This window comes from Cryptotermes secundus, unplaced genomic scaffold, assembly GCF_002891405.2.
Source record: "Cryptotermes secundus unplaced genomic scaffold, Csec_1.0 scaffold247, whole genome shotgun sequence".
Lineage (NCBI taxonomy): Eukaryota > Metazoa > Arthropoda > Insecta > Blattodea > Kalotermitidae > Cryptotermes > Cryptotermes secundus.
Window position 1 is genome coordinate 3,097,186 of NW_019740656.1, and position 26,770 is coordinate 3,123,955.

General features: G+C 45.1%; 1 protein-coding gene across 1 annotated transcript in view; it reads left to right on the forward strand.

Annotated features, from left to right (window-relative positions):
* Positions 1-15,812: 15,812 nt before the first annotated feature.
* Positions 15,813-26,770, forward strand: part of LOC111872399 — a 70,068-nt gene continuing 59,110 nt past the window's right edge. Inside the window, exons 1-2 of the mRNA XM_023866251.2 lie at positions 15,813-15,875; positions 22,427-23,492. Of these exons, the coding sequence (XP_023722019.2) occupies positions 15,836-15,875; positions 22,427-23,492 (1,106 nt within the window). The 5' untranslated portion in view covers positions 15,813-15,835. The remainder of the gene's footprint in view (positions 15,876-22,426; positions 23,493-26,770) is intronic.

Genomic DNA, 26,770 nt, shown 5'->3' on the forward strand with positions numbered 1-26,770 from the left:
TAACATGGAATGTCGGTCATGTCGCGACTTAAGCACTTCCTGTTTATCCCCTACCACGAGAATTTTAATTAATAAAATACGCCCGTGGGACTGAAGAGGAAATGAAAGGGGCATGTGTCTTCCGCGCTGTTGGAGGGGAAATTGGGTTTCACAAAGTATGCCGAAATAAAGGGACTCCTATTGTTCTGCTAATTGTAAATAATTTGCTCTTAGAAATTTGAGGCTTCGGCATGGGGCTTTTGGGTCATTATGCCATGTGGTCTTGACAGGTGGTTCACTTAGTTCGTAGGTTTTAATTAGGTAATTAGTTACGCAGAGTCTTGTACATTGACACAGTAACTTCGTAAATCACTACTAAAATGTTTATAGTAGTACACATGGCTCTAGAGCCCCGTCGCAAGGCCGCTGCCTGCACACATGACAGCACAAAGCCTACATGTTTACATTTTATTATAGAATAAAGTAAGTGTAAAGCTATCCATGTAAAAGGGTGTGGAGGCAAATAGGGTTCTGAGACGTCGAGGCTTCCACATTTTCTAGACAATCGGCTCACAGATGGCGGTGAGGTTGTCAGCCTTACGCGCCGGCTGGCCGCCATTTAGCCCCAGGAAAATTCCTGGTACTCATTTCTGGTAGAGCCTGAGTCCATCTAGAGCCATAGTGCGGCTGGAAAGCTTACCTGAATTGAAAAATCCACTGACCTCATCGGGAATCGAACACGCCACCTTCCAGCTTGTAGAGAAGAGCCTAAACTAACTACGCCACCGCGTGCCTCTTATTACAGAGTACATATATAAATCCATGTGTATAGTGTTTATGCTTGAAATCTGTAAATGTTTTTTATTGTTTTACGAAAGGGTCTCAATTTTTGTGTACCTGGAACGGATCCCATTGCAATACATTATAATTCGTCTTTCATTTACGCTGATTCGGTATGCACCGGGATCTCCAGGAACGTAACCCCAGCGTACAGGAGGGACCTGCTGTTATCTACAAATGTGCATAAATTTTAAAGGCAGTGAAGGCGAAGTATGTGTTGCTGAAGTTACTGTACGTGTACACGTGCCTTCAGGAGTCTGTCTCTCTGTCCTCGTATTGAAGCATTCCGTCTCCAGCTTCGTTTATATAATGCCACAGAAAATGCTTGGTCTCCAGAGATGATAAAACCTCTCATCTCATTCCATGATCGATGACTTCATGTCTTGAATGATAATTACACTCGAACCTGCCCGGAGTTTCCAATGTTTCTGCGCCAATGTCGGAATTTGTATTTACTTCACTGGAAGACTGCATGGCCGAGGCTCGTGTGCACAGGATGCTAAGGGTAGTCTTCGGGTACGGGAGGGAGGGGAAGCAGGAAGCTGCTCAAAACTGCATAATTGAAAAGCTGCGTAATTTACATTCCTCGCCAAATATTAACGGAATTGTCAAATCAAGAAGAATTTAATTGGCGCGTAAAGTAGTACAAGTGAGGGGCGGGGGCAGAAAATTAGTGCATAAAAATTGTTTTATATTGGAGCCAGAAAGAAAGAGAGCGGCCATACGATTGAGGCGTAGACGAAGAAATCTATCTATCTGTCTGTCTGTCTGTCTGTCTGTCTATCTGTTTCACTTGCTGTTTTGCTAGCATTGCTGTTTGAGTATATTTTCTGTATAATAAAACGAAAGGGTATAACAGAAAGACTCTTCATAAATTGTACTCTTCTCCAAGTATAATTAGAATGATAAAGGCAAGGAGGATGAGGTGGGCAGGGTATGTAGCACGAATGGTGGAGAAAATGAATGCATATATGATATTGGTGGGAAAGCCGGAAGGAAGGAGACCACTGGGAAGACCAAGACGTAGGTGGATGAACACTATTAAAACATATCTTAGAAATATAGGATGGGATGGTATGGATTGGATTGATCTGGCTCAGGATAGGGAACGGCGGATGGCTCTTGTGAACACGGTGATGAACCTTCGGGCTCCATAAAATTGTGGAAGTTCTTGAGTGGCTGCACAGTTGGCAGTTTCTCAAGAAGGGCTCAGCTCCGTGAGTGAGTGATAACAGAAAGACCTGAAGAAAACCTAATCCTTCCAACCGCACTATGGGCCTCGAGTCGACTCAGCCTCTAACAGAAAGAAGTACCACTACTATTCTTGGAATGTTCTTGGGGGCTAAAGGGTGGTCGGCTCGTAGGTCTGTTAACCTTACCGCCATCTGTGAGCAAATTGTATATCGAAAATTTGGGAACCTCAACAACTCACAACCCTATGGGCCTCCACGGCCTGTTACAGGGATACCTTTTCTTTACTTTTTTACTTATACCCATTGGATAGGAGGCTGGGTGGGCCCCAGAGCCGGCCTGGTCTACATGGAGAAGTGAAAATTCTTGCCCCCACCGGGACTCGAACTCCGACCCCTCGGTCGTTCAGCTCGTAACCAGTCACTATACCGACTGGGCCATCCCGACTCACGTAAATTGTACGTAAAAGTAAAGTAAAGCTATCCCTGTACCAGGCTGTGGAGGCCCATAGGGTTATGAGACGTCGAGGGTCCCACATTATCTAGACAATCGGCTCAAAGATGGCGGTAAGTTTGTCAGCGCCGGCCGCGCTTTACTCCCCAGGAAAATTATTTAATTAATTCTTGGTACCCAGTTTTGTTAGAGGCTGAGTCGACCCCAGGGCCATAGTGAGGCTGGAAGGATTAGGTCAATTGAAAAAAAATCCAATGACCTCATCGGGACTTGAACCCGCGACCTTCCGGCTTGTAGCATAGCCCCTCAAACAATTACGCTACCACGTGCCCCTACGTAAATTGTACGTAGTGAAACAAAATGCGTTGCATAATATTAGCAACATTTGATAAACGATCGAGCGTGATGCCTTGGCGGTAACGTTTCTGCTTGCAGTCAGGAGGGACTCGGTTCGAATCTCAGTTGCTACGTACACAATCCTGACTGGGACTCTTCGTTGTTTTGCTGAAACTTGCGTAGGGATTGAGCTAGAGTCGCTTCCTTCCAAACCCTTTCCATTCATCTATTCGTTCTTCATCCTACCAACCGACACTATAGTCTAGTTTCGTCTTTCCCGAAACGTCGGTAAAATTTTATCTGGCTGCGCGACCTCACACCCCAGGAGCTGGTGATCTTCATCTGTAGCCTGGATCACAGGCAGTGCAGCGAGGTCCGTTTAAAATTCCGAGCTTCTTCTTAAGGAGTCCGTGAATAAGTTAGGACGCCGTAACCACTGAAACAGTATCGAAATCCCGGGTTTCGAGCCTCCCCCCGCTCCGCCCCGCACCTTAGGCCAATTTGTAGAGTAACGGCTACTCCGTCTTGATTGGAAGCCAGGAGAGGTAAGAATAAATCAATGAGAACTCACTTCAGTTCAAGCGAAACAACATTTGCAGGGTTTTAAGTTCCTCGTACATTCGTTCCAGCCTTCCCTGAAGATCGGTACCGCCCCAGAGGGTCTCGTAGTTACGTAATTACTTTCTTATCTCACCTCTTTCTGTTTCCTCTGCTTCGTAATGTTGTTCTTCTTCTCGTCTTAATATCTTTATCCTGTTTTATTACAGTTCCTCTCGTCTTTCATTTCCTTATATTCTTCTCACAGCCCCTCTCTCATTTCATTTTTTGCTTTCCCTCATATTTTAGCCTTTTTCTTCTTTTTGAAGAAATAAAAAGAGGGTAAAGAGATCACCTTGCTGTACCTGTGCCCGTGATCATCCCCTAATTTTTTCGTTTTCTATGCCGTCCGTGTCATCTTTTAATGTCTTGCCCATTTCTTCATACAAAATTACATAATTTTTTAGTTTATACTTCTCAACTCCTTCTGTTTCTCCTACTTCTTTTTCTCAATATCTTTCTCCCGTGTTATTACAATTTCTCTCCTCTTTCATTTCCTTATTTTCTTCTTAACGTATCATTTCCCTTTTCACCTCCTCCTTGGTCTTGTCTTGATCTCTATCCTAAATTTTCTTACAGTTCTTCCAATATTTCATTTCCTTATGCCCCTCCTCTTTTAGCCCGTTATCTTAATTTTCAATAAATAAAAGTAGGCAAAAATAACACCTTGCTATACCTATACCCTTGTCCCCCCCCCCAATTTCTTCGTTTTTTGTGTTCTCCGTGTCATATTTTTATTATTAATAAATATTAAATATTCACCATTATGAGATGAAAATGAATGGTCAGCTAGGGAAAGCAGCCCCAGTACTCAGTGTGTAGGAGACTGCGTGGACCCAAGAGCCGGTCTGGACGTTATGAAGACGAATCAAATCTGTTGCCCAAACTGGGAATCGAACTACGATTCCTCGACTCTCCGTCACTGTTCCGGCGAAGTTATCCTTGTTCCTTCGTAAGTTTCCAGTTCGTAAAGCAGAGAAGAGGAAGGCGTATAATAGAGGAGAATATTGAGATGGAAATAAAATGTGATTATTAAAATGTGAAATTTCTATTTTTAGAAGAGCACTTTGGAGTAATTACTCGCGCTACCTGTCTGCTTCTTTGAAGTGAAATTCAACCCATGCAGATTTGTTGCCGCCTGCACCCCCCCCCCGCAGTGCCGGCCTGAACTGGAAAGAGGAAATTAATATTTATGATACTTCTGCTTAACATGACTCGTGACTTCACTTTGTCTCTCGGAATATTTTTTTATTATTTCAAGGCGAGAGAAATCTGATTAGTCACGAAATAATAATGGCTACGCGCCACAGAGCATACGGAAACCTACGAAACGTCGATATAGTTTATACCTGTTATGTAATGCGTACAAGATTAAGAGCAGGTCACATTCTGGGCATGTCTGCCACTGTTCAGTTCAGAATCTTTTGGTCTTCTTACCCAATATCTGAAAGCGTAAGAATTAAGATATATAAACGTATAATTTTACCTGTGGTTGTGTATGGATGTGTAATTTGGTCCCTCAAGGGAATAAAATAGACTTAAAGCATTTGAGAAGTGGATGGGGAGGAAAATATTTGGGCTTAGAGCAAAACAAAAAGGTATAAGCAAAATGATGACGAGATTCATGATTTACACTCCCCATGTACTGTTATGATACTCAAATGGAGGAGAGTGAGACTTACAGGGCATGTACCACGCATGTGAGAAAAGATAAGACCACCAGGAAGACCTAGTCATAGATGGGAGGATGATATTAATATTAGTTTTGAAGAAATTGAGCGGGAGGGTGTGGATTGGATTCACCTGGCTTATGATAGGGGAAGTAGCGGGCTATTGTGAGCACGATATTAAACTTTTGGGCTCCATAAGACACTGGGAATGTAAAGAGAAGATGTGAAACTGTTAGCTTCCGAAGAAGGATTGAGCTGGATGAAAGTAATTCGTGTGACTTGCTGAACTATTTAAATATGTAACAGAATTTGCAAATTCATTAAATATATGTAAAATAAGCAGGAATATCCGTTTTCGCCATATGATTACTTCGTTTGCAGTATCCCTTTGTATAACATCTACAACTTTAAAGAGCATAACACTGAAATTAATGCTTCCCAATGTGGAGACCTGTATGCACGTTCTTTGGAAGGTTCTGCTTGTATAGGGTAAGGTATATTGCGTTAAACAAACTGTTTCTGGTAGCTGAGTGGGAGCGTTGAACCATATCCAGCCATTATAAACATTCGTGAATTAGTCTATCTAATTCCTGTCCTTACAAACTCTTTCCATTTCGCTCTGTTTTAACCCTTTAGGCTGGGGCCACACGAACGCACAAAATGAATCCGTTTTAACGAACGTACTTTATGACGGACGTTGCTGAGGACACCACACAGTTGCAGAATGCGATGCGTAGTATTTTGTATGTAATGGAGCCAGAAGAAAGCATAGCATTCGCGTCTCTTGTTTATTTCTACAATGGACGTCACGACGTTCTTTACAACGGACGCATTTTGTGCGCTCGTGTGGCCCCAGCCTTAAAGTACAGTGTTTATTGTATGTACCTCGTGCGTTAGCATTACAAATCTCCGCATTTTACCTACAGGCTGCATTTATGTGTTTCGTATGTTTCTCAGCGTAGACGGTGGTTGTACCTCTCTATATACTCGTATAAAATTGAAATGGAATCATGAGATCACCGTGGGTGTATCGGTGTGTTGAGAGTTCTCTCTAGAGCCGCGGGACGTGCCGCCTGAGGATCTTTAATGCTAGTGCTAATCGGAGAGCGCGATAATAAATGGCGTTGCTAACGTCGATTGTTCGAAAATTTACGAGAAACGTGTTTATGTGTTACTATTCATTCGACCGCTCTCCGTAAGCACGTTCATTTGCGTGTGAACATTGTTACTCTTCCTAAACTGCATTAACCGAGTTGCCTGTATTCTGGAGATTATCGTGTTGTCTGTGAGGTGGGAAGCAAGTTAAATATTAGATGCAGTTAATGCTTAAATATGTTAATATTTGTCATATAATATCCATTTTGGGTGTACAACTGAACATATTGTCGCGAGTGTGAGTGACTGTAGACCGGGTTTGGATTGCTGACTCAAGTTATTGACAGCTTATACACTCACGTCTCGTGACTGCCCTTTATGGATCGCTGACACGGACATATTAGTGTCCTTAGTCTATTAAGGTCTCCACTAGCCGTTTCCTGGGAAAGGATTTTAACAAAGGAATTATAACAGTCTCACTGAATTACACACAAAATTTTCTCATCACAGCCGCACCCTTTCAAGTAACTCGCGGCCATTTCACACCAACCCCTAGCCTTCTCTTCACCGTTGACTGTCCACTGACTAAGGCCGCGTCATAGCTGAAGCGGTTAGTCACTGGCTTCCCACCGCGGCGGCTCGGGTTCGATCCCGGGTCTGGTCAAGTGGGATTTGTGGTGGACAAAGTGGCGCTGGGGCAGGTTTTCTCCAATTACTTCGGTTTCCCCTGCCAATCTTCATTCCACCAGTTGCTCCAAAATCACCCTCACCTATCATCTGGGGCTAGTACAATAGGCCAGAAGTGGCCGCAGTACAAGGGACTTAGTCCCAACCCACTAGCAATAAAAAATTTCCACTGACTAAGCTCAAAACCTCGTCTCCCATAAACCTCTCGGCACGAACCACGCAGAAAACACCGTTTCTCTGTTGCTATACCATTGTTGCTTTCGTGTCGCAGCGGGAAAGTGCTGACCCAGCCGTTGCTTAGAAACGACTTTGATATTTCCGGCCATCTCGCGGTCGTTGAACAGTAACGGCTTTACACGCTACATTATTTCAAGGTGTTCTTGCACTAAAATTCTGTGTTTTGGCCTGTTCTCATCCTGAAAGTAATTTTGAAAAAGGAAAGGTGCTGCATCATTAATGCATTCGCACTTTCGTACAGCCATGTGCTGAAATGGGGCGAAATATTGATTTTTGCTACATCATTAAGGCTTATGGTTAGCTCTCAGTGCATGCACCACCAAGCAAACCACGTCCTTATATAACATCTTGGATGCTTTAGAAATTCCTGAAGATTTATAATGGTTCTTAGTGGCATACAAGTTTTTTTTTCTTTACCTGGTTTTATCTTTACTTTACTAGGAAAGTAATTTATGCCTCATAATTATTTACTTTTTATATTTTGTGAATATAATCTGGCAATATATCGCTTTACATTAAACAAGGTCCATCTCTCTTCCATGAACTCTCCTCCGGAGGGACACTTCTTATGCTCCCGTCATAGTCCCTCTGATCCACATTTAGGACTGCCGGAAAATAATTTGCAAGGCTCCAAACGTGGAGCTGAATTCATCTGCCTTTTTTTTTCTTTTCAATATTTTATCACTTCGTAGAAGAGCTGATGTAAAGGCATGAATATGTCATTGATTTTTTTTTCAAAAGAACTTCTCAGGAGAGTTTCTTGAGTGCTTACTTAAGGAAAGTGCAGCGAATGTCGAACATACACGTATATATATAAGCTCAGATTATCACGTCCTTCCTCCACAGGTCAATTTATCGATTTCTTACTCTCTGCTTAGGCCGCGCCATAGCTCAAGCGGTTAGTCGCTGGCTTCCCACCGTGGCGGCCCGGGTTCGATCCCGGGTCTGGTCAAGTGAGATTTGTGGTGGACAAAGTGGCGCTGGGGCAGGTTTTCTCCGAGTACTTCGGTTTCCCCTGCCAATCTTCATTCCACCAGTTGCTCCACAATCACCCTCACCTATCATCTGGGGCTGTTACAATAGGCCAGAAGTGGCCGCAGTACAAGGGGCTTAGTCCCACCCCACTAGCAATAAAACATAATAATAATTGTCTCTTCTTCACTTTTCAGTGCTCTAAAACGGCGTGTTGAATCTGCATGACTCGCCCAGCATTCTGTGTAATAGTTACCGGTGGATCATTTTTGGGGTAAAGTAGCAGGAGCGTGAAACTAAAGCCTCGTATGCATCTTCAGTACGTATGAGGTTAAAATGCTTAAAGTTTTGCCTCTAAATTGGCACCATGGTTAAATAGACCGTAAATAATATAAGAAAGTTTTTAACTCTAAACCTTTGTTTCTCAACCCGTGGGATGTGTCCCACACATGGGATTTGACAGTCGGCTGGATGGGACCTGAACTCTTTACACTAAAATGTACATACGTGGAGAAGTTCATGTCTTGGAAAGCGAAGGGTAGGACTTCATAGTCCTTTCTCTAAAGCTGTTTCGATGCAAAGTGCTTGGGCTCTGTCTTCTAAATTACTGAATCCATGGAGCCGAATCTTTCTTGAGAAACCGCCGGTAGCTCAGCTATTCAATAAGTTTGCAGCATTTTATGGAACCCTAAGGTTTATTCCCGTGTTCACAAGAGCCCTCCATTGGTCCCTATCCTGAGCCAGGTGATACAGTCCATACCACCCCATTCTATTTCTGTAAGATCTGTCTTAATATTATCCTCACGCAAAAAAACACACACATACACACATATATATGGCTGGGGGCACGCGGTGGCGTAGTTAGTTCAAGCACTATGCTACAAGCCGGAAGGTCGCGGGTTCGAATCCCGATGAGGTGGATTTTTAAGTTGACGTAATCCTTCCAGCCTCACCATGGCCCTGGGGTCGACTCGGCCTCTAACAGAAATGAGTACCAGAAATCTTCCTGGGGGTAAAGGCGCGTAAGGCTGGTAACCTAACCGCCATCTGTAAGCCGACTGTCTAGAGAAAATGTGGGAGCCTCGATGTCTCACAACCCTATGGGCCTCCACGGCCTGTTACAGGGATAGCTTTACCTTTACTTACTTATATATAAGGCTTCTTAATGGCCTCTTTCCTTCTGAGTTTCCCACAAAATCCCTATATGCATTAATCTTATTCCCATGCGTGCTACATGTCATGCCTACCTTATCATTCTAATTATACTTGGCGAAGAGTACAAATTGTTACGGCAGCAACGTCCCGTCCCGTCCCGTCCCTCTATCTATTCCTGTTGCTGCCACTTGGACCACAGAGCATGCGCGAAACGCTTCGTTTCACTTCAGTTTGTTAATCTCAGAGAGTCGGTAGCAGATCAGTCCGTCTACACAGGACAACACAAACAGAATAAATGTAGACAAACATCCATGCCTTGAGTGGGATTCGAACCCACAACCCCAGCGTTCGAGCGGGCGAAGACATTTCACGCCTTACACGGCATGGCGCAGCCACTGCGATTGTCAGACGGAATAATAAGACACTTTAGTCGTAATTAAACAGCAGTTAGAGGCAGATGTAGCTTACGGCATGTTCAGCTGTCAATGCAGGCTCGAAACAGAGACCTGGTTGTGGGTGAGCTGTGGTTTGTTTTATTGTGAAATGTGCAGAGGCGTTGACGTAGGGAGGCCAGATGTGATGCTTAACAAATACACAGAAAATCGCATCATCCAAATCGGCCATGAGCAAATAACATCACATCCTTGTATATACACAATAAAATAATTATCTACAAACCTTACATCCACCGTTGAGTTACCGTAGCAACGAATTCTCATGCGCTTACACGGTTCATGAACCTAAGTTACATATTCCAGCAGAAATGAATAATCAACGTTTGTTTATGTGTATCGTGTGTGTTCTGTGAGTAATGATAAGATTTTGATGTGGATGGGTGAGGTGTAATTAATTAATTAAGCATTACGCCATGAAGACGTATGGGGGAGTGGAGATGTAGCGCCGCCATTCTTGCCTTCTGCATTAGATATAGATGAGTGGACAGCTTCAAACTCCCGGCTGCTTTACCCCCGAGGTTAGAACCTCCGATATCTACTGGATAGGAAGCTTAGTCGGTCCCGGAGCTAAGTCTGGGCTTTGTGGTGAAGAGAAAAATTTCTACCCCCGCCGAGAATCAAACCCCGGCCTCCAGTCTATAGCCCGTCCCTAGCCCGTCCCTATTCAGACTGAGCTATTCCGATTCTACGCCGTCCATACGGTCTCTGGAGCCCAGTGAGTAAAGGTAAAGTTGTCCCTGTGCTCAACTAATTAAGCACTGCGCCATGAAGGCGTGTGTGTGGGAGTGGATGTATAGACCCACATTTTCTTGACCTCGGCACTAGTTCGAGGGGAGTCGTCATCTTTACGCTTCGGCCGCTTTATCTCGGGGAAAGAGCCAACGATACCCAACGAATAGGAGGTTGGCTGGACCCCAGAGTCTGTTTGAACGATATGGCCGGGACTCGAAGTCCGACTCCTTCGGTCGTCCAGTCAGTAGGCAGTCGCTATACCGACTGAGCTATCCCGGCTCTAGGTTCAGTGGGTACCGGCGGCGATTTCTCCGGGGATAAGACAGGAGGCGCGTGAAGCTGACAACCCACCTTCATCTAGTACCGAGGTCAAGAATGGTGGAGCTATACCTCCACACTCCCATAGAGCTTCGTAGCGTAGTGCTTACTTAATTAAGCGCAGAGACAACTTATCCCTTCTTATGTGACGTGTAGTACGCTTAATATAAAGAACACCTTTACATCTGGGTCTCCCAGCAAGTAGCCTAATCGCTATACCGACTGAGCTAGGCTAATTACGTGTATGTACCATGAGAAGGAACATGTTCTGCGATTTGGTTCGCGCATTTCTGGCGTCTTTCCTCTTCGCTCCCACTTTGGAGCGTAGGGCTGATTTCTCGGTTTCATGATCATTTTACAGATGGTAGGAGTCCTTGGACGAGTGATAAGCTCGTCGCAAGGCCTATACTTACACACAGGTCAACACAGACACAGAATAAACGCATACACACACTAAACATCCATGCCTTGTGTGGGATTCGAAACCACGACCCCTGCTTTCGAGCGAGCGAAGAAAGTGCATGCCTTAGACCGCTGCGCTACCGTGACCGGCTCCGTGATTAATACCGTTCCCATAATTACTTGATATGGGTGTACAGTATGTCTGCATTTTTGTAAGAGGCTAATTACTTTTTCTCCGTACGATACGCTCCGCTGCTTGTTTCTCTTCTCCTTTTGACCGATACGCGTTTTAGCATCTAATTGTTACATGAGGAAGCAAAGCGAAAGAGAACACACGCCTGTCGAGGGACAAAGATTGTACCCTTTTAAAGTAATTTTATTTGTATTATCTACGAAGATAAATTGGTCTCATAATGAGAAGCCTTTCCGCTTCACCATCTACAAAGATTGGATGCTCTGAAGCGAGTTCAGTGATTCAGAAGTTTGAAAACTGTCTTCATCTCCTAGGTCTTCCTGTATCGCTTCTTCCTCTTGCATGCGTGTGTGATGTAACCTTAGACGCCACGTCTCCTGTCTTCAGTTTAACCGATACGACGCAACTTTATGGAGCACGCTGGTTCTTGAGAAGCGAAAAAGAAATGTTAAAAGGCAACCGACGTTTCGGAGGGATATTTTGCCTCCGTTATAAGTGTTGAATAGTAAGTCAGGAAATGTGCATTAAGCAGGCAGCAAACCGCTCCACAGTCTAATGATAATAATAATAATAATCATGAAGTTGTCCCTGTGCTTAACTAATTAAGCACTACGCCATGAAGACGTATGGAGGTGTGGATGTATAGGTTCATACTTTCTTGACCTCGTCACTCGTTGGACGTGAGTGGTTAGCGTCACGCCCCAGCCGCTTTATCCCTTGAATAGGAGGCTGAATGGGATCCAGAACCGGTCTGAACGCTGTGCAGAGGAGGAAAATTTTTCCCCTACCAGGACTCGAACTCCAACCCTTTGGCCGTCCAGCCCTCTCCACACTCTGACAAATGTTGATATGTAGGGTTTAGTAAGGAGTCGAGATAACTCGGACGGTATAGCGTCCGGCTGCGGGTTGGACAGCTGAAAAATAAGGGTTCGATTCGGGATAGAAGATATTTTTCTTCTCCACAACGGCCATGTTAGCTCTGGGATCCACCCAGCTGCTGTTCAGTCAGTACCGTTTGTGGCATGAAGATGACTATTCACCGTCATTTGGGTTAAGAGCGCGTGGAGTTATACCTTCACTACACCATACGCCTTCATGGCGCTGTGTTTAATTAATTAAGCGCGTGCGCAGCTTTGCCTCTTACCTTTACAGAGTGAAAGATGTTGAACCCCGTCTATCTATCTGTCTGTGGCTGTACAGCCCCCCCCCCCCTGTTGGGCCTTTGCCGCTTTTCAGTTTCTTAATCCCATACACAGACGGTAGGACTCCCTGGACGAGGGATCAGCCCGCCGCAAAGCCGCTACCTGCACATAGGACAGCACAAACAGAATAAATGCACACACATCCATGGCTCAAGTTGGATTCGAACCCACGATACCAGTGTTTTAGCTGGCGAAGACAGTTCATGCCTTAAACCGCGTGTTGACTTCTAGGCAGGCGCAAATAGGCGGAGACGCTGGCGTCGTTTTGAACCAAATCGTGCGCTCACGCATTAAACTGAGTTTCATATGAAATGAAGGTTTCAAAGTTTCGGGAATTGATAATAAGAACAAAGGAAACGCTTTCAGTTGCAATTCTGTTTTTTTTTTTTTCAATTATTATGAGTGAAGGCACAATTAAATTATTCTCGGGTTCTTCGAAATTTAACAACAAAAACTAGAGTGGAACGGAAATATCTCGTTTTGGTATTCTAATATAAACACAGACTCTAATTAACCTGCGTAGAGACAAACTGCGAGCCACACACAGGGATCAGTTATCCTGCAGTTGCGTGCTGCAATGTTACAACCCTTTGCGAAAGTATTTTTTATTGCTAGTGGGGTGGGACTAAGTCCCTTGTACTGCGGCCGCTTTTGGTCTATTGTACCAGCCCCAGATGATAGGTGAGGGGGATTGTGCAGCAATTCGTGGAATGAAGATTGGCAGGGGAAACCGAAGTACTTGGAGAAAACCTGCCCCAGCGCCACTCTGTCCACTACAAATCCCACTTGACCAGACGTGGGATCGAACCAGGGCCGCCCCGATGGGAAGCCAACGACTAACCGCTTGAGCAATGGCGCGGCCTCTGTGAGAAAGTAAGTCCGCAAATCACACAAATTTTTCCCACACAAGTGTAGGGGTAGTTCTCGTATCGACCAATACACTTTCCTTCCAAATCCAACGCTGTACTGCTGTGCTGGCCTGCACCAGGACAGTCATAATTGGTTTCGGGCAACTTTACCTTTACCAGGGGAGAGTTTACCTTTTATATACCAATCCACTTTCTTATTAAGTCACTTACTGACTGGATCATAATTAGCGCCGAACAAGTCATTTAAGCTTCATGACACCATAATAGATGCATAACAGGTTATGACACCAAGTGTCAAAACGGCTTTCAGTGCAGGCTAATGCCAGCCCCGCATTTGTGTTCCAGCAGAGTTCCGATGCGGCACCCCACCGCCCAAAAGTGTTGTGGCATGAGGTTTGTCGATATCTGACCTTCCCTATATAAATGGCCTACATAAATAACAGTTACCGAAGAATGAGTAGTAGAGTGTCACGTGTTTACAGCAAAATGTTCATGAAAATAAATGAAGGGGGACAAGCGGTAGCGTAGTTGGTTGAGGCACTGTGCTACAAGCCGGAAGGTCGCAGTTCGATCCCCAATGACGTAATTGGATTTTTCAATTGACCTAATCCTTCCAGCCGCGCTATGGCCCTGGGATCGACTCAGCCTCTAACAGAAATGAGTACTAGGAATATTCCTGGGGAGTAAAGCGCGGCCGGCGCGTAAGGCTGACAAACTCACCGCCATCTGTGAGCCGATTGTTTAGAGAAAATGTGGGAACCTCGACGTCACACAGCCATATGGGCCTTCACGGCCTGTTGCAGGGATAGCTTCACCTTTTTTATACATTTAATGGGTAGTAAATAATAAAAGTAAATATTATCTTTATTACCCATTTGTGTCTACAGTCAGCACAATATGTACCTCAGTTACACAGTGGCTGCGAGACATGAAAGCACTCATACGCATGCGTCACTCATCTGAAAGACACACACATACACACATACCATTTTGTTTCGGTTTGTCTATTGCATTTCATAAAAGCCATTCATTTCCTTTTGTTATCAATCATTATTCTGTCAGTGGCATTTTATTGTGACAGTAATTCCCCGAAAGTTGATGAATAGCCAATTAATGAGAATTTCTCCGTTCTTTTTAATTAACGATTACAGGATACCACATCACAATTCCCTTGATACTAAACCGACGCTGATTATATTTAAAAACGCATTAAGTACAGAGTCATATATTCGGAAAGCTTCCGTAATTATTAAATTGAGTGAATTATGGTTCTGGGTTCCAGAATGGTATCAGCAGTTAGGACTGAATGCTATAGAATCTATAGTAAGGCCACGGAAAGATGTCCCAGTTGTTACGACTTTGCTCTCCGGCGTCCTTCGCTATGTCCCCTTCTATTTGAGCCATTTTGTGTGCAGAATGTTGGTAGACTGACTTCCGTTTCGGAAGACCCCCCACTCTTCCGTGCGCAGAAATGAAATATTGAAGGCAGGACTTGGCAGGTGGGGGAGCGAGAGAGACGGACAACAGACAACAGTACCTCAGCTAGCCTTATCTCTCTCACACCCTCCCCTCTCACGCATATGGGCAGGGTACTTGCATTGCTGAAGAACGAGAAAATCAAGTGTGACAAACTTTCGCTAAAATGCTGAGTTAATAAAATCACTTTACGTGTTTCGGTCCCATGGGACTATCTTCAGAGGCTCGTGCAATAAAAAGAGATTTATTATGGGTACATTTAAAATCATCTGAAAGTATTAACATTATGTTGTATGTTGAGTAGTTTCTCTTTTTTTCGCACTTTCTTACATAACTGACTCGGTTGCCGCAATTGTCTTCCTCATAACCCCTTTGCAAGGACGCATAGACAACCCCGTTCTTTCTTGTATCCGTTGCCCCGGGACGTTTTTACCGAGCTGTTTTATAGCAGCAGTCGTCTGTTCTTGCTTATTAAGGATTTGCTCTCTAGCAACGGGCGTCATTCCGCTGTCTGTTTCGCGGCCGTTGCCTAGAAATGGATGTTATTTTCTAGCCATTTGTTAGCAACGGCTGTTTCTCTGGCTCTACAGTTCTTGCTTTGAACAAATATGCCACAATATAATTTACATTACATTAAACTGGTACCCAAAACAATGTGGATATTGTGGTGTGACCAGAACTGGGGAGGGAGCGCATGCGCGTGCTACCAGGACGAGAGGAACGGAAGGGAAACGGGGCGTACTGTGAGACGAGACTAAGTTCTGTGCTGCCAGCCACACGACGTATGGAGAGAACAGTGAAGTGGTGCGCGGTGAAATAACAATGAACAGATGCAACCAGCATCAAGATCTTAAGCAGCTGCTGATAGCTTCTCTTGCGAAATACGATCAGTGTTATAATACTCGTGCATTAGAATTGAGTGGTTTAGTTGTGTTTGTATTGTTGCAGGTTGAGGTTCAGGCCTCGGTCCAGCAAGATGATCGTCGAGCTGCAGCGCTCTGTTCCTCTTCTCGGCGGTAAGTAGCGGTGTCATAATCTCTGGTCTTTGCGTTTCCTCTTCTGTCTTCATCTCTGACCTTTGAATTTACTCTTGTTTCGTCATCTCTGGCCTATGCTTTCCCTTAGGTGTCATCATATTTGGTGTTTGCATTTCCTCTGGTCTCATCATCTTTGGACTTTGCATTTCTTCTTCTCTGGCATTTGAATTTCTTATGGTGTCATAATCTCTGACCCTTTTTCTTCCTCTGATGTCATCATCTTTGGCCTTCAAGTTATCGAACGATACGTCGAGGCCGAGGTTTAAAGCAATCTGCCATGAATAACACGCGCTAATAGTCAATCGTAAAAGGTCTTTTTGCAACATACTACACATCACATGTCCACATCAAAATAGAATGAGTACTCATAAGATATACAAGATACACCGAAATAAAAACTTGCTCCCTCGTTCGTGAAACTCGTTAACGTTCAATAGTTCGCTACTGCTGTCTCAGAAATTTCGTAATGACAATGACAAATCTCATGATTACACAGCACCTAGCTATATATATATAAAACGAAACAGCGCCTTGGCACTGATGTCCATATCAGTAGAAGGCCACAGTATGGACCCCACCCTGAGAAACCGAAACAATTTTACGCCTATGTAGCAAAAATAGAATATATGCTGCCCTCGCATCTGCTTCTAGGTCTCCAAAGTTCCTTTGTGCGTTTCTCTTCCTCCCACTCATACTACATGTCCAACCCACATCCGTATTAATTCAATTACGATTATCAGGATTAACCGGTTGGTCCTTGATTTTCTGTGAGATGAGAACCAAATTTTTACATATTACACGCACATGGATTCCTGATTTCATACCATTAAAATCTGCGTCCACATGAATGCGCAATACCGGAACGTCCATATCATGTAATTTCCTCAGTGGAGTTTCAGTACTGTTACTTGGAAACACAGAATGGCCACTTCTTGCTAAATACTGCTTGTTATGTATGAGAACACGCAGCGGGCGGGAAGGATTGATGCTGCCTCATGACGTCAGGCTGATGGTGATGAACTGTCTGCCTGTAGAGACGACTCCCGCATGAGCTGCTACGAGTAGATGATCGCAATGCCTCTGCTCACAGCTGTCACCGACATAAACGCATCATCTGCTGATGGCTAAGTGATACATCACTTCACTTACTTCAGGCATGAAGAAATACTTACTCTAATGGGATGATAATGTTGTCAGAGGCGTTGACCTAATCATTCCAGCCGCACTATGGTCCTGGGATCGACTCAGCCTCTAACAGAAATGAGTACCAGAAATCTTCCTGGGCGTTGAAGGGCGGCTCCCACGTTTTCTAGACAATCGGCTCACACATGGCGATTAGGTTGTCAGCCTTCCGGCCGTCCTTTACTCCCCAGGAAGATTCCTGGTACTCATTTCTGTTAGAGGCTGGGTCGAACCCAGGCCATAAATGCGTCTGGAAGGATTAGGTAAATAGAAAATTATCCAAAGACATCGGGAATCGAACCCGCGAACTTCCGGCTGTAACATAGTGCCTCAACCAACTACGCACTACTGCGTACATTGTTCGCTTTATAAATAGTTTAAGTTTATTCTGTCCTGAAGAAAGAGGCGTCAGGTACATCCGACATGATGGTAACGGTTTATCATGGTATACAACGTGACATCTCAGAACACAATATCTCTGGTCTCGAAGTTCTGTGCAAAGTCACGAAATGTCGCAGCAAACTTTCAGCAGATATGAGTTTTTGTCTTTCGTAAAGAGATGTTGTGTGACATAGAGCCCGGGTTTATGAAACGGGACAGAAGCTACAACAAATAAAATGGTTCAACAGGGAGGAGAGACGTAGAAACCCAAACAAAAGAATTCACATATTTCGTATTGACCACAAAGCTATTGTCACTTTGTGTGGAGGTATAATATCAGATGGGGATGATTGGTAGCTATTATCGACCGAATGGGACCATTACATCGGCCTGGAAAGAAGAAAAGAAACATTTCTGTTGGAGGAAAATATGTCTATCGAGCAGTCATTACCGGGCTACGAAAGTTCCATTTGCAGTAACTACGGCATCCATAAATCTCGCTACAGTCCGTGTGTATAGACCTGGCCGTTCTCAGCAGAATGCGCAGAGGAATTAGTGGAGTCCACAGAAGTAAGGATTGTAGAGTGGCCCTAGTTACGGCGCGACACACTCATCTCCCGCAGTGCAGCTAAACCACTGCCCATCTTCTTCTTCTTTGCCATGCTTCTCTTCGCGCGCAACCCAGGGGTCAGGTTTGAGAATGTAGCCTGTGCCTCACCCAAGATGAGGCACCATGCTGCAAACCGGAAGGTCGCGGTTTCGAGTACCGATGAGCTGGACTTTTTTCTTCAACTGACCTAATCCTTCCAGCCGCACTATGGCCCTGGGCTCGACTCAACCGCCATCTTCGAGTCGATTGTCTAGATTATATGGGAACCTCAACGTCTCACAACCCTATGGGCCTCCACGGCCTGTTACAGGGATATATATATATTATTTATTATATTATATTATATTATAGCTTTCGCTTTCACTCAAGATGAGCCGGGATATCGTATTCTGTAACGATTGGCTACGGGTAGGACGACGGAGGGGTCACAGTTCGAGTCCCGGTAGGGTCAAGTATTTTCTTTTCGCGGCGTCCAGACCGGCTCTGGGGCCCACCCAGCCCCCTGTACAAGGGGTAATGCGGCCGGGGCTTGAAGCTGACCACTCACCACCAGCTAGTGCCGAGGTCAAGAAAACGTGCCTCTATATAACCACTCCCACCTACGCTTTCATGGCATAGTGCTTAATTAGTTAAGCAAAGGGACAGCTTTACTTACTCACCTCACACAATAACTGGGGGTGTGTTAATGGCTCAGGGACTGATGGAGCAATGTGGAGCAATGAAGAAATGACGAATAGCCTGGGAGACACGAAGAACTTCGGAGAAGAACATCCTCTGTCGCTACTCCCGTCGCCATGTGTCTCACATGAAGTCACACGGGATTATCTGAAGGTTGCGAAGGAAGATGCCAGAGTCTCACTGTTTGACCTGTTTGCTGCCTCAACTCTGATGTAGTAGAAACTGGTAAACGTCGCACGTGTTTTTATTTCATTATAAAATCTATTAAAATGTTGGTACCAGTGAGCTTATTTTTAATTTATGCATAATTGAATTATTAATTAATATTGTATGCAGAAGTTGTGTAGGCTGTATACCATGTGTGTATGCGGTAGTTAGTTAGTTAGTTAATAAGTCAATCAGTAAGCCAATTGTATATCATAATTTATGCCTGTAAGTTAATTGTGTCTCCAGACGCCGTGTCCATTTGTACCAAACGTGGCATAGGCAAGTCGGAAATGTCTCTAAGCATTTTCAGAGAAGAGAAGGTACATAGATAGATGCATACACAAGCTAATCAAAGAATGGTAAATTTATTTATAGTATTACTAATGTTTTGTTTTTATGGGTGTAAAACATGGTCTCTCACGTTAAGAAGAGACATGAAGCACGCATGAGAAGATGGCGCTGAGAACAATATGTACTCCTAGATGTTTGAAAAGTAGCAGGTGTCTGAAGAAATGAGCTTCATAATTTGTATTTATCGCCATATGCCTGAAGAAGAATACGCATTGAGCTTCATAATCTGTATTTATCGCCATATGCCTGAAGAGGAAAACGTAATGAGGTTCATAATCTGTATTTATCGCCATATGCCTGAAGAAGAATACGTCATGAGCTTCATAATTTGTATTTATTGCCATATGCCTGAAGAAGAATACGTAATGAGCTTCATAATTTGTATTTATCGCCATATGCCTGAAGAAGCATACGCATTGAGCTTCATAATCTGTATTTATCGCCATATGCCTGGAGAAGAAAACGTAATGAGGTTCATAATCTGTATTTATCGCCATATGATATTGGGATTATCAACGAGTATGAGATGGCTGGAGCGTGTAGCGCGTATGGGACAAAAGGAGAAAATCTGAAGTAAAGATATCACCAGAAACTCAGTAGTATTTGTACTTCATAGCCTACTTTCTTTATCTAGAAGAATAAATAAATATAGGCTTACGCGATCTCCACACTGTTTGTGTGTCTATGTCCGTATCTCTCTCCCCCAATCAGCATTTGAAGGTACGGATTTTTCAGAAGAAACTACTGCCTCCATCTTCAGTGTAGAAGAGTGAACCAAGCGAGCGGGCAACGACGTTGCTTGCTACTAGCAGGCTCTCGACATATCCCAGAAGGGACCGCTGCAAGAACCTCAGATCATACGAATAGAGTTTCTCAGTTCGCCGTTTAGTTGAACCTCAGCCAGCCACACGCGTCAGCAAAATGGCTTGGTCTGTGGACTACAGCTTCAGCAACTATTGCGGGAAGTTTCTAGTCCCCTGGGAGACGTCTGCAAAGGCAGACATGCTGGTGCATATGTACGGCCTTGACCGACTGTTTTAAGTGGCATTCAGCCATGACTTGTAGATCCAGCTCTGTCTATCTATAACTCTACAGTCTCCTATTGTTGGACCTTGGCCGCCTTTTCAGTTCCTTAATCCTATACACAGACGGTAGGACTCCTTGGACGGGGGATCAGCCCGTCACAAAGCCGCTACCTACATACAGAACACAAACACAGAATAAACGCACACAGACATCCCTGTCTCGAATGGGATTCGAAGCCAAGATCCCAGCCTTAGACCGCGCGGCCACCCTGGCCGTTCTAGAGGTAACGCAGTAGGCTTGTATTCTCTTGACCTGGGAACGAGTTGAAAGTGAGTGGTCAGCTTCACGCCCCGGCCTCTTTACCCCCGTGGAGAAGGCCCGAGGTTACCCATTGTATAGGAATCTCGGTGGGCCCTAGAAACGGTCTGGATGACGTGAAGAAGAGAAAATGCTTGACCCTACTGGGATTCGAAATCCGAACCGTCCGACATCCAGCAATGGCGTAGATTAAACAACGAACGCTTCCTTCCAAATCCTTTCCACATCATCATTCATCTGTCAACATATCATTGGGCACCGTCTATTCTACATACTGACAGCGTCGTTAAACGTCACACAAACCAAAGAGCAGACAATAGTTCTATGTGGCCTAGTATTTTCTTCTAAGATCCGAGGTTACGCAGATTACTCTGTCGCGCCGGTTCCTCGCTTGCGGAGTTTCTTCTTTTGTGTTCTACCCTGAAGATGGAGGCAATTCGTTCCTCCGAAACGTAGGTTAACACAATATCTACATGGCGCCACATCCCAGCAGACTGCTGTCTTCATAGTATTTCCTTTCCTGTCTAAGGCATGAACTGTCGTCGCCCGCTCGAACGATGGGGCTGTGGGTTCGAATCCCACTCTGTATGCATTAGTTCTGTGTGTAGGTAGCGGCCTTTCTTTTTAATTCGCTTAGTTGGGGGTGGACTCCAACTGGGTCCACTCGGCACGGCGGCCACTGATTGGCCTATTGTAGCCTGCCCCGCGTGATTATGATGATGGAGAATTTGGTGGAATGAGGATTGGCAGGGGAAACCGAATTACTCGGGGAAAAACTGCCCCAGCACCACTTTGTCCATCACAAATCCCACTTGACCAGACCCGGGCTCCAACCCGGTCCGCCGCGGTGGGAAGCCAGCGACTAACCTCTTGAGCTATGGCACGGCCTAGGTAGCGGCCTTGCGACGGGCTGATCCCCCGTCCAAGAAGCCCTACCCACTACGAACAGGATTAAGAAACTGAAAAAGCGGCCAAGGTCCAACAGAAGAACTGTAGATAGAGAGATACATAGATAGAGAAATGGATAGATAGATAATTAGATACATAGATAGGGAGATGGATAGATAGACAGTATTTTCTGTCTACGGCTTGTCCTCTTACGCTGTCATTGTTTCGAATGGTAGGATGGAAGATAGAATGACGAAGAACTGGAAAGGATTTGGGTACTGTCTTAAAGATGGAGATGAGTAGTCGGGTTCACGTCCCGGCCGCTTTACCCCCTCAGATATAACTACAGTTTCCGTTGGATACGAAGCAAAGTAGGCTGCTGTGGGGATGAAAAGAATCACTGTTCCTGCTGAGAATGGAACGCCGATTTACTGGTCGTTCAGCCCTTAACCTGCTCACTACAAGGAATGAGTTGTCCCTCCCCCACGAAATGATATAAAAATAAACTCTTTAAAGGGCAGGAATTAAATTTGGTGCTTTGGCTTTAAGTTATGTAAATCGGTAAAGTTGTCCCTGTGCTTAATTAATTAAACACCAATCCATGAAAACGTATGGGGGGAGCGGAATAACTCCGCGTTTCTTGACCTCGCCATCGAGGTGAGTGGTAAGCTTCACGCCCCTACCGATTTACTCCCAGAGAAATAACCCCTGGTACCCATTGGATAAGAGGCTGGGTAGGCCGTCTAGACGCTGTGGAATAAAGAAAAATCTGTTACCCCTCCCAGAAATCGAACCCCGGCCATCGATTCCGAAGCCCGTGGTTGTACCACCTGAGCTCTCCCGGCTATCGTTATTTCACTAATACTGATGAATTTATGTGTGTTCACAGACTGCCAGCTCTCCCTTTGGCCGACTCGTACCAACGTTTCGTGGAAAGCCTTTCCTCGTCAAACAAAAGACTGTCAAGTGTTCTTCCCTGGCTCGACCGCTGCCGAGACGGATCGCCGCGGTCTGGTTGTCGAACTAACGCGCCTCAACGTGCCGTGCCCCGCAGGAGACTTTCTTCAGTTCTCTTCTTCTTCAGTTCCTCAAAGCGCGAACTCTTCTGCTGCTCAGAAACCCACAGTTCCTTCCAGGGCCGCTAAAAGTCGTCACCAACAATTGTGCGGGAAACTCGAAGAACTTCCCCCTTCCGGTCGTCGGTTCTACTTCCCAGCATCATCGTTATCATCAGCAACTTCTTCGGTAACGCCTTCTCTCCACCTTCACGGAAACCCCATTTTTGCTTTCACATATCGCCTAGTTGATTACTGTTACAACGTAACTCTAACATCGAAAAATGACACTTTGCTTCTACGGCCTACGGCAGGTCTGCACTGCACTTTCAGAATTCATCTACCGTATGGAAATCGCATATCTCTTCACCTGCAGACTGGAGAGGTACGTCTTCTGAGCGCAGAAGAACACGGACGTCATACGTCTGAGCACCACCCGGTAACACCGCAAGGCTCGCATCAGGACTTGGCGCTCACACAGCTTGCTTACAGCGATCCTGACCCGCCATGCTCCGGTATGCTGACCCGTCTGTGGGACGGCGCATCCACGTGGGCGCATTGTACGAGGAAGGGGGATCCCAGACGTGATATCAGAGTGTTGTCACGTGAGAACAGTGTTACGTTGAGGGTTGTGATACATCAGGAGTCTGAACAGAGCGGTCAAGATACAGTGAACATCCCAGCGCTGAAGCTGTGGTACCATGCACAGGCGATTGCTGAAGTGGTGGAGCAGTGTGGCTTCGGGTGGGTGTCTGTGAGGCAGTTCTGCGTTACCGCTGTGGAGGATCTGAGGCTGCCCTGGCAAGAAGCTGAGATGGAATGCAACAGACGGGGTGGACATCTGGCTAGCATACGGAGTGAGCTGGCCCAGGATCTGGTGGACAATATGCTCCTTAACAGGTAGGATCTTGTGTGAATTTGTAGGCATGTCAGTCACTCATTCACGGAGCTCAGCCAATTGTGCAGCTACTCAAGAACTTCCCAGCATTTTATGGAACCCGAAGGTTCATTACCGTGTTCACAAAAGCCCTCCACTAGAGCAGCAGAAGTTCCAGCTGGGCTATCCGCCTCTTCTCGTTGCTACCCTGTTCTCTTATCGAGACAAACACTTCTCCATTTGTCTTGTTCTCTCGCTCTCCCTTCATCTGTCTTCCTGGCGCCTCTTGCCAGAATCTCAGGTGGAAGCCAAGTGTAATGGAATACAGTGCGTTTGTCTGTCAGGCCGTGAAGAGTGGGGAGAGAAGCGCCTCTCTTTGCAATTACAAATTTATACAGCACAGCAAACGGAAGGCTGCGAGGTAACAATTTTTTTTTTTATAATTTTAATTCTTCGTTTCCGCCCAAAGTTGTCTCCACCTTGTTGTGACCCTGTGACCTGGAGAGCTATGCCCCCGGTAGGGTCACCCATGCCGGAAAGGCCAAAGTGTAGAGTCGAGACTAAGAGAGATACCCTGGCCTTCCAGGTTGGGGTTGGGCATGAGGGTGACCTCATGCTGTAAAAAGAAGTTTGTTCAGAAACCTAACAACCAGCTTTGGGTCATCAGGCGTGGGTCAATTCCTATGGCAGCACGCTTTGGTTGTGGAGACTGGTTGTAGAGGAGGCCAAGGCTCACCCAGGGCTGTAGCGCCGAGTGTAGGGTAGGTAATTCTTCGATTGGAGGAAAGTGTTTAGAAGTGTTAGTGCATATGTGATTGAAGAAAATATTGCAGAGGACGCAGGGGTGGATATCGGATCATGACGGGTAGCACATGAAAGGTGTTTGTTCTAGCAGAAAGCGGTAAAATGAACGGCCCAAAAGACTTCGGTGCTATCGCTGTAAGTTACATAGAACACATAGCTAAGTATGTGTACACAGAAACTTACTATTTCCGGTTGATTTGCTATTGAAATGAAATATATTCCATTCTGAATCTTAAAATATGTTTTTTATGTATTCATAAGGGGCACCCGGTAGCGTAGTTGGTTGAGACACTATGCTACAAGCCGGAGGTCGCGGGTTAGAGTCCCGATGAAGTGGATTCTTTTTTCAATTGACCTAATCCTGCCAGCCGCACTGTGTCCCTACAGTCGATTGAGCTTCTAACATAAATGAGTACCAGGAATCTTCCTAGAGGTAAAGGGCCGCCGGCGCGTAAGGCTGACAACCTTACCGCCATCTTTGAGCCGATTGTCTAGATAATGTGGGATCCTCAACGTCTCACAACCCTATGGGCCTTCACGGCCTGGTACAGGGATAGCTTTACTTTTAGTATCAATATGTAAGGCAAAGCTATCCCTGTAACAGGCCATGGAGGCCCATAGTGCTGTGAGATGTAGAGGCTCCCACATTATCTAGACAATCGGCTCAAAGATGGCGGTAAGGTTGTCAGCCTTACGCGCCGGCGGCCCTTTACCTCTAGGAAGATTCCTGGTACTCATTTATGTTAGAAGCTCAATCGACTGTAGGGACACAGTGCGGCTGGCAGGATTAGGTCAATTGAAAAAAGAATCCACTTCATCGGGACTCTAACCCGCGACCTCCGGCTTGTAGCATAGTGTCTCAACCAACTACGCTACCGGGTGCCCCTTATGAATACATAAAAAACATATTTTAAGATTCAGAATGGAATATATTTCATTTCAATAGCAAATCAACCGGAAATAGTAAGTTTCTGTGTACACATACTTAGCTATGTGTTCTATGTAACTTACAGCGATAGCACCGAAGTCTTTTGGGCCGTTCATTTTACCGCTTTGAGAGAGAGAGAGCAGTTTCTGTTCCAGGAGGTACTGGGAAGAGGAACTAAACTTATGTGGTATCTCCTAAAACGATTTCGATCCTGGTCTCCGATCAGCCGCAGATCAGTGGAAGTATGGACTCGCGCTGTAAGCCAAGAAAACTGGGTGTCCTTCTGGTCAAGTCAGGTATCTGCCCACTCCACTAGGTTTTGAAGAGAAAATAAAAGGAGAGGGGAAAATATACCAGATAATATTAATCAAAATGAAAACATTTTTGAAAGCAAACCTAACACTCCGTATCTTTAAAATGAATTGTCTCATCCTGCAACCACTGTATACCAGGAGCTGTAGGCATGAACTGTCTTCGCTCTCTCAAACACTGGGATCGTGGGTTCGAATCCCACTCAAGGCATGGAAGTCAGTGTTATGTGCTTTTATTCTTTGTGCTGTTCTGTGTGTAGGTGGCGGCCTTGAGACGGCTGATTTTCCGTCCAAGGAGTCCTACCGATTGCGTATAGGATGAAGAAACTGAAATGAGCGAAGTCCCAACAAAGGGCTGTAGAGCCATAACAACAACAGCAACAATAATTATAGCAATAATAATAATAATAATAATAATAATAATAATAATAATAATAATAATAATAATGAAAAATGAGATTGCGTCATTAACAGGTAATGATATACAGGGTGATTCTAAATTATTTTCGAGTTTTCCGTGGCTTATAATTTTCAGACCGGAAGTAACAAAATAAAACTGCTCACGGAATATGAAAGTGTAACACAAAAATGTTTATTTGGCAACGCTGTATTCGCCGCATTGAGTTACACTTTCATACTCCGACCCCGACAGTAATTTAGAATCACTCTGTACACGGGTGCGTCAACCTTAGGAAGTTAACTAGTTTCTATTTTAAACATACTTTCGGTATTCATAAGCCAGTGGGATATTCAAACGTATATACAGCGGGCTTTTGTTCCCCAAGATTACGTACACAGGGTATGACGTGACCTACTTCATAGAGTAAATGTGCTATAGAAACGCGAGCCTAACCCTGCTCGCTGTGTTGTATTATTCAGAAGCCTCGCCGCGCAACAAGTCGCATTACAACGCGAATGTTTGCCTACGTTTCTAGGGGCGCTGTGTGCTTCTCTGTGGGATCTGAGTTACCTTCCGACGTGTGACGTCAGTAGTCCGATATTTGCCAGCGTCCGAGGAGGATCTTTTGCCTCCATCTTAAGAGCAGGTCTTCTGCCTTGAAGATAGACGCAAACAAATTGTCCGAAACACAGGTATCACTCTTCTGCATTACACGATGATACATCAAAGACCACAATAATCGTGGCAGGCGCAGCCATAGGATCCTCGAAAGGTAAAGGTAAAGCTATCCCTGTAAGAGGCCGTGGAGGCCCATAGGGTTGTGAGACGTCGAGGCTCCCACATTTTCTAGACAACCGG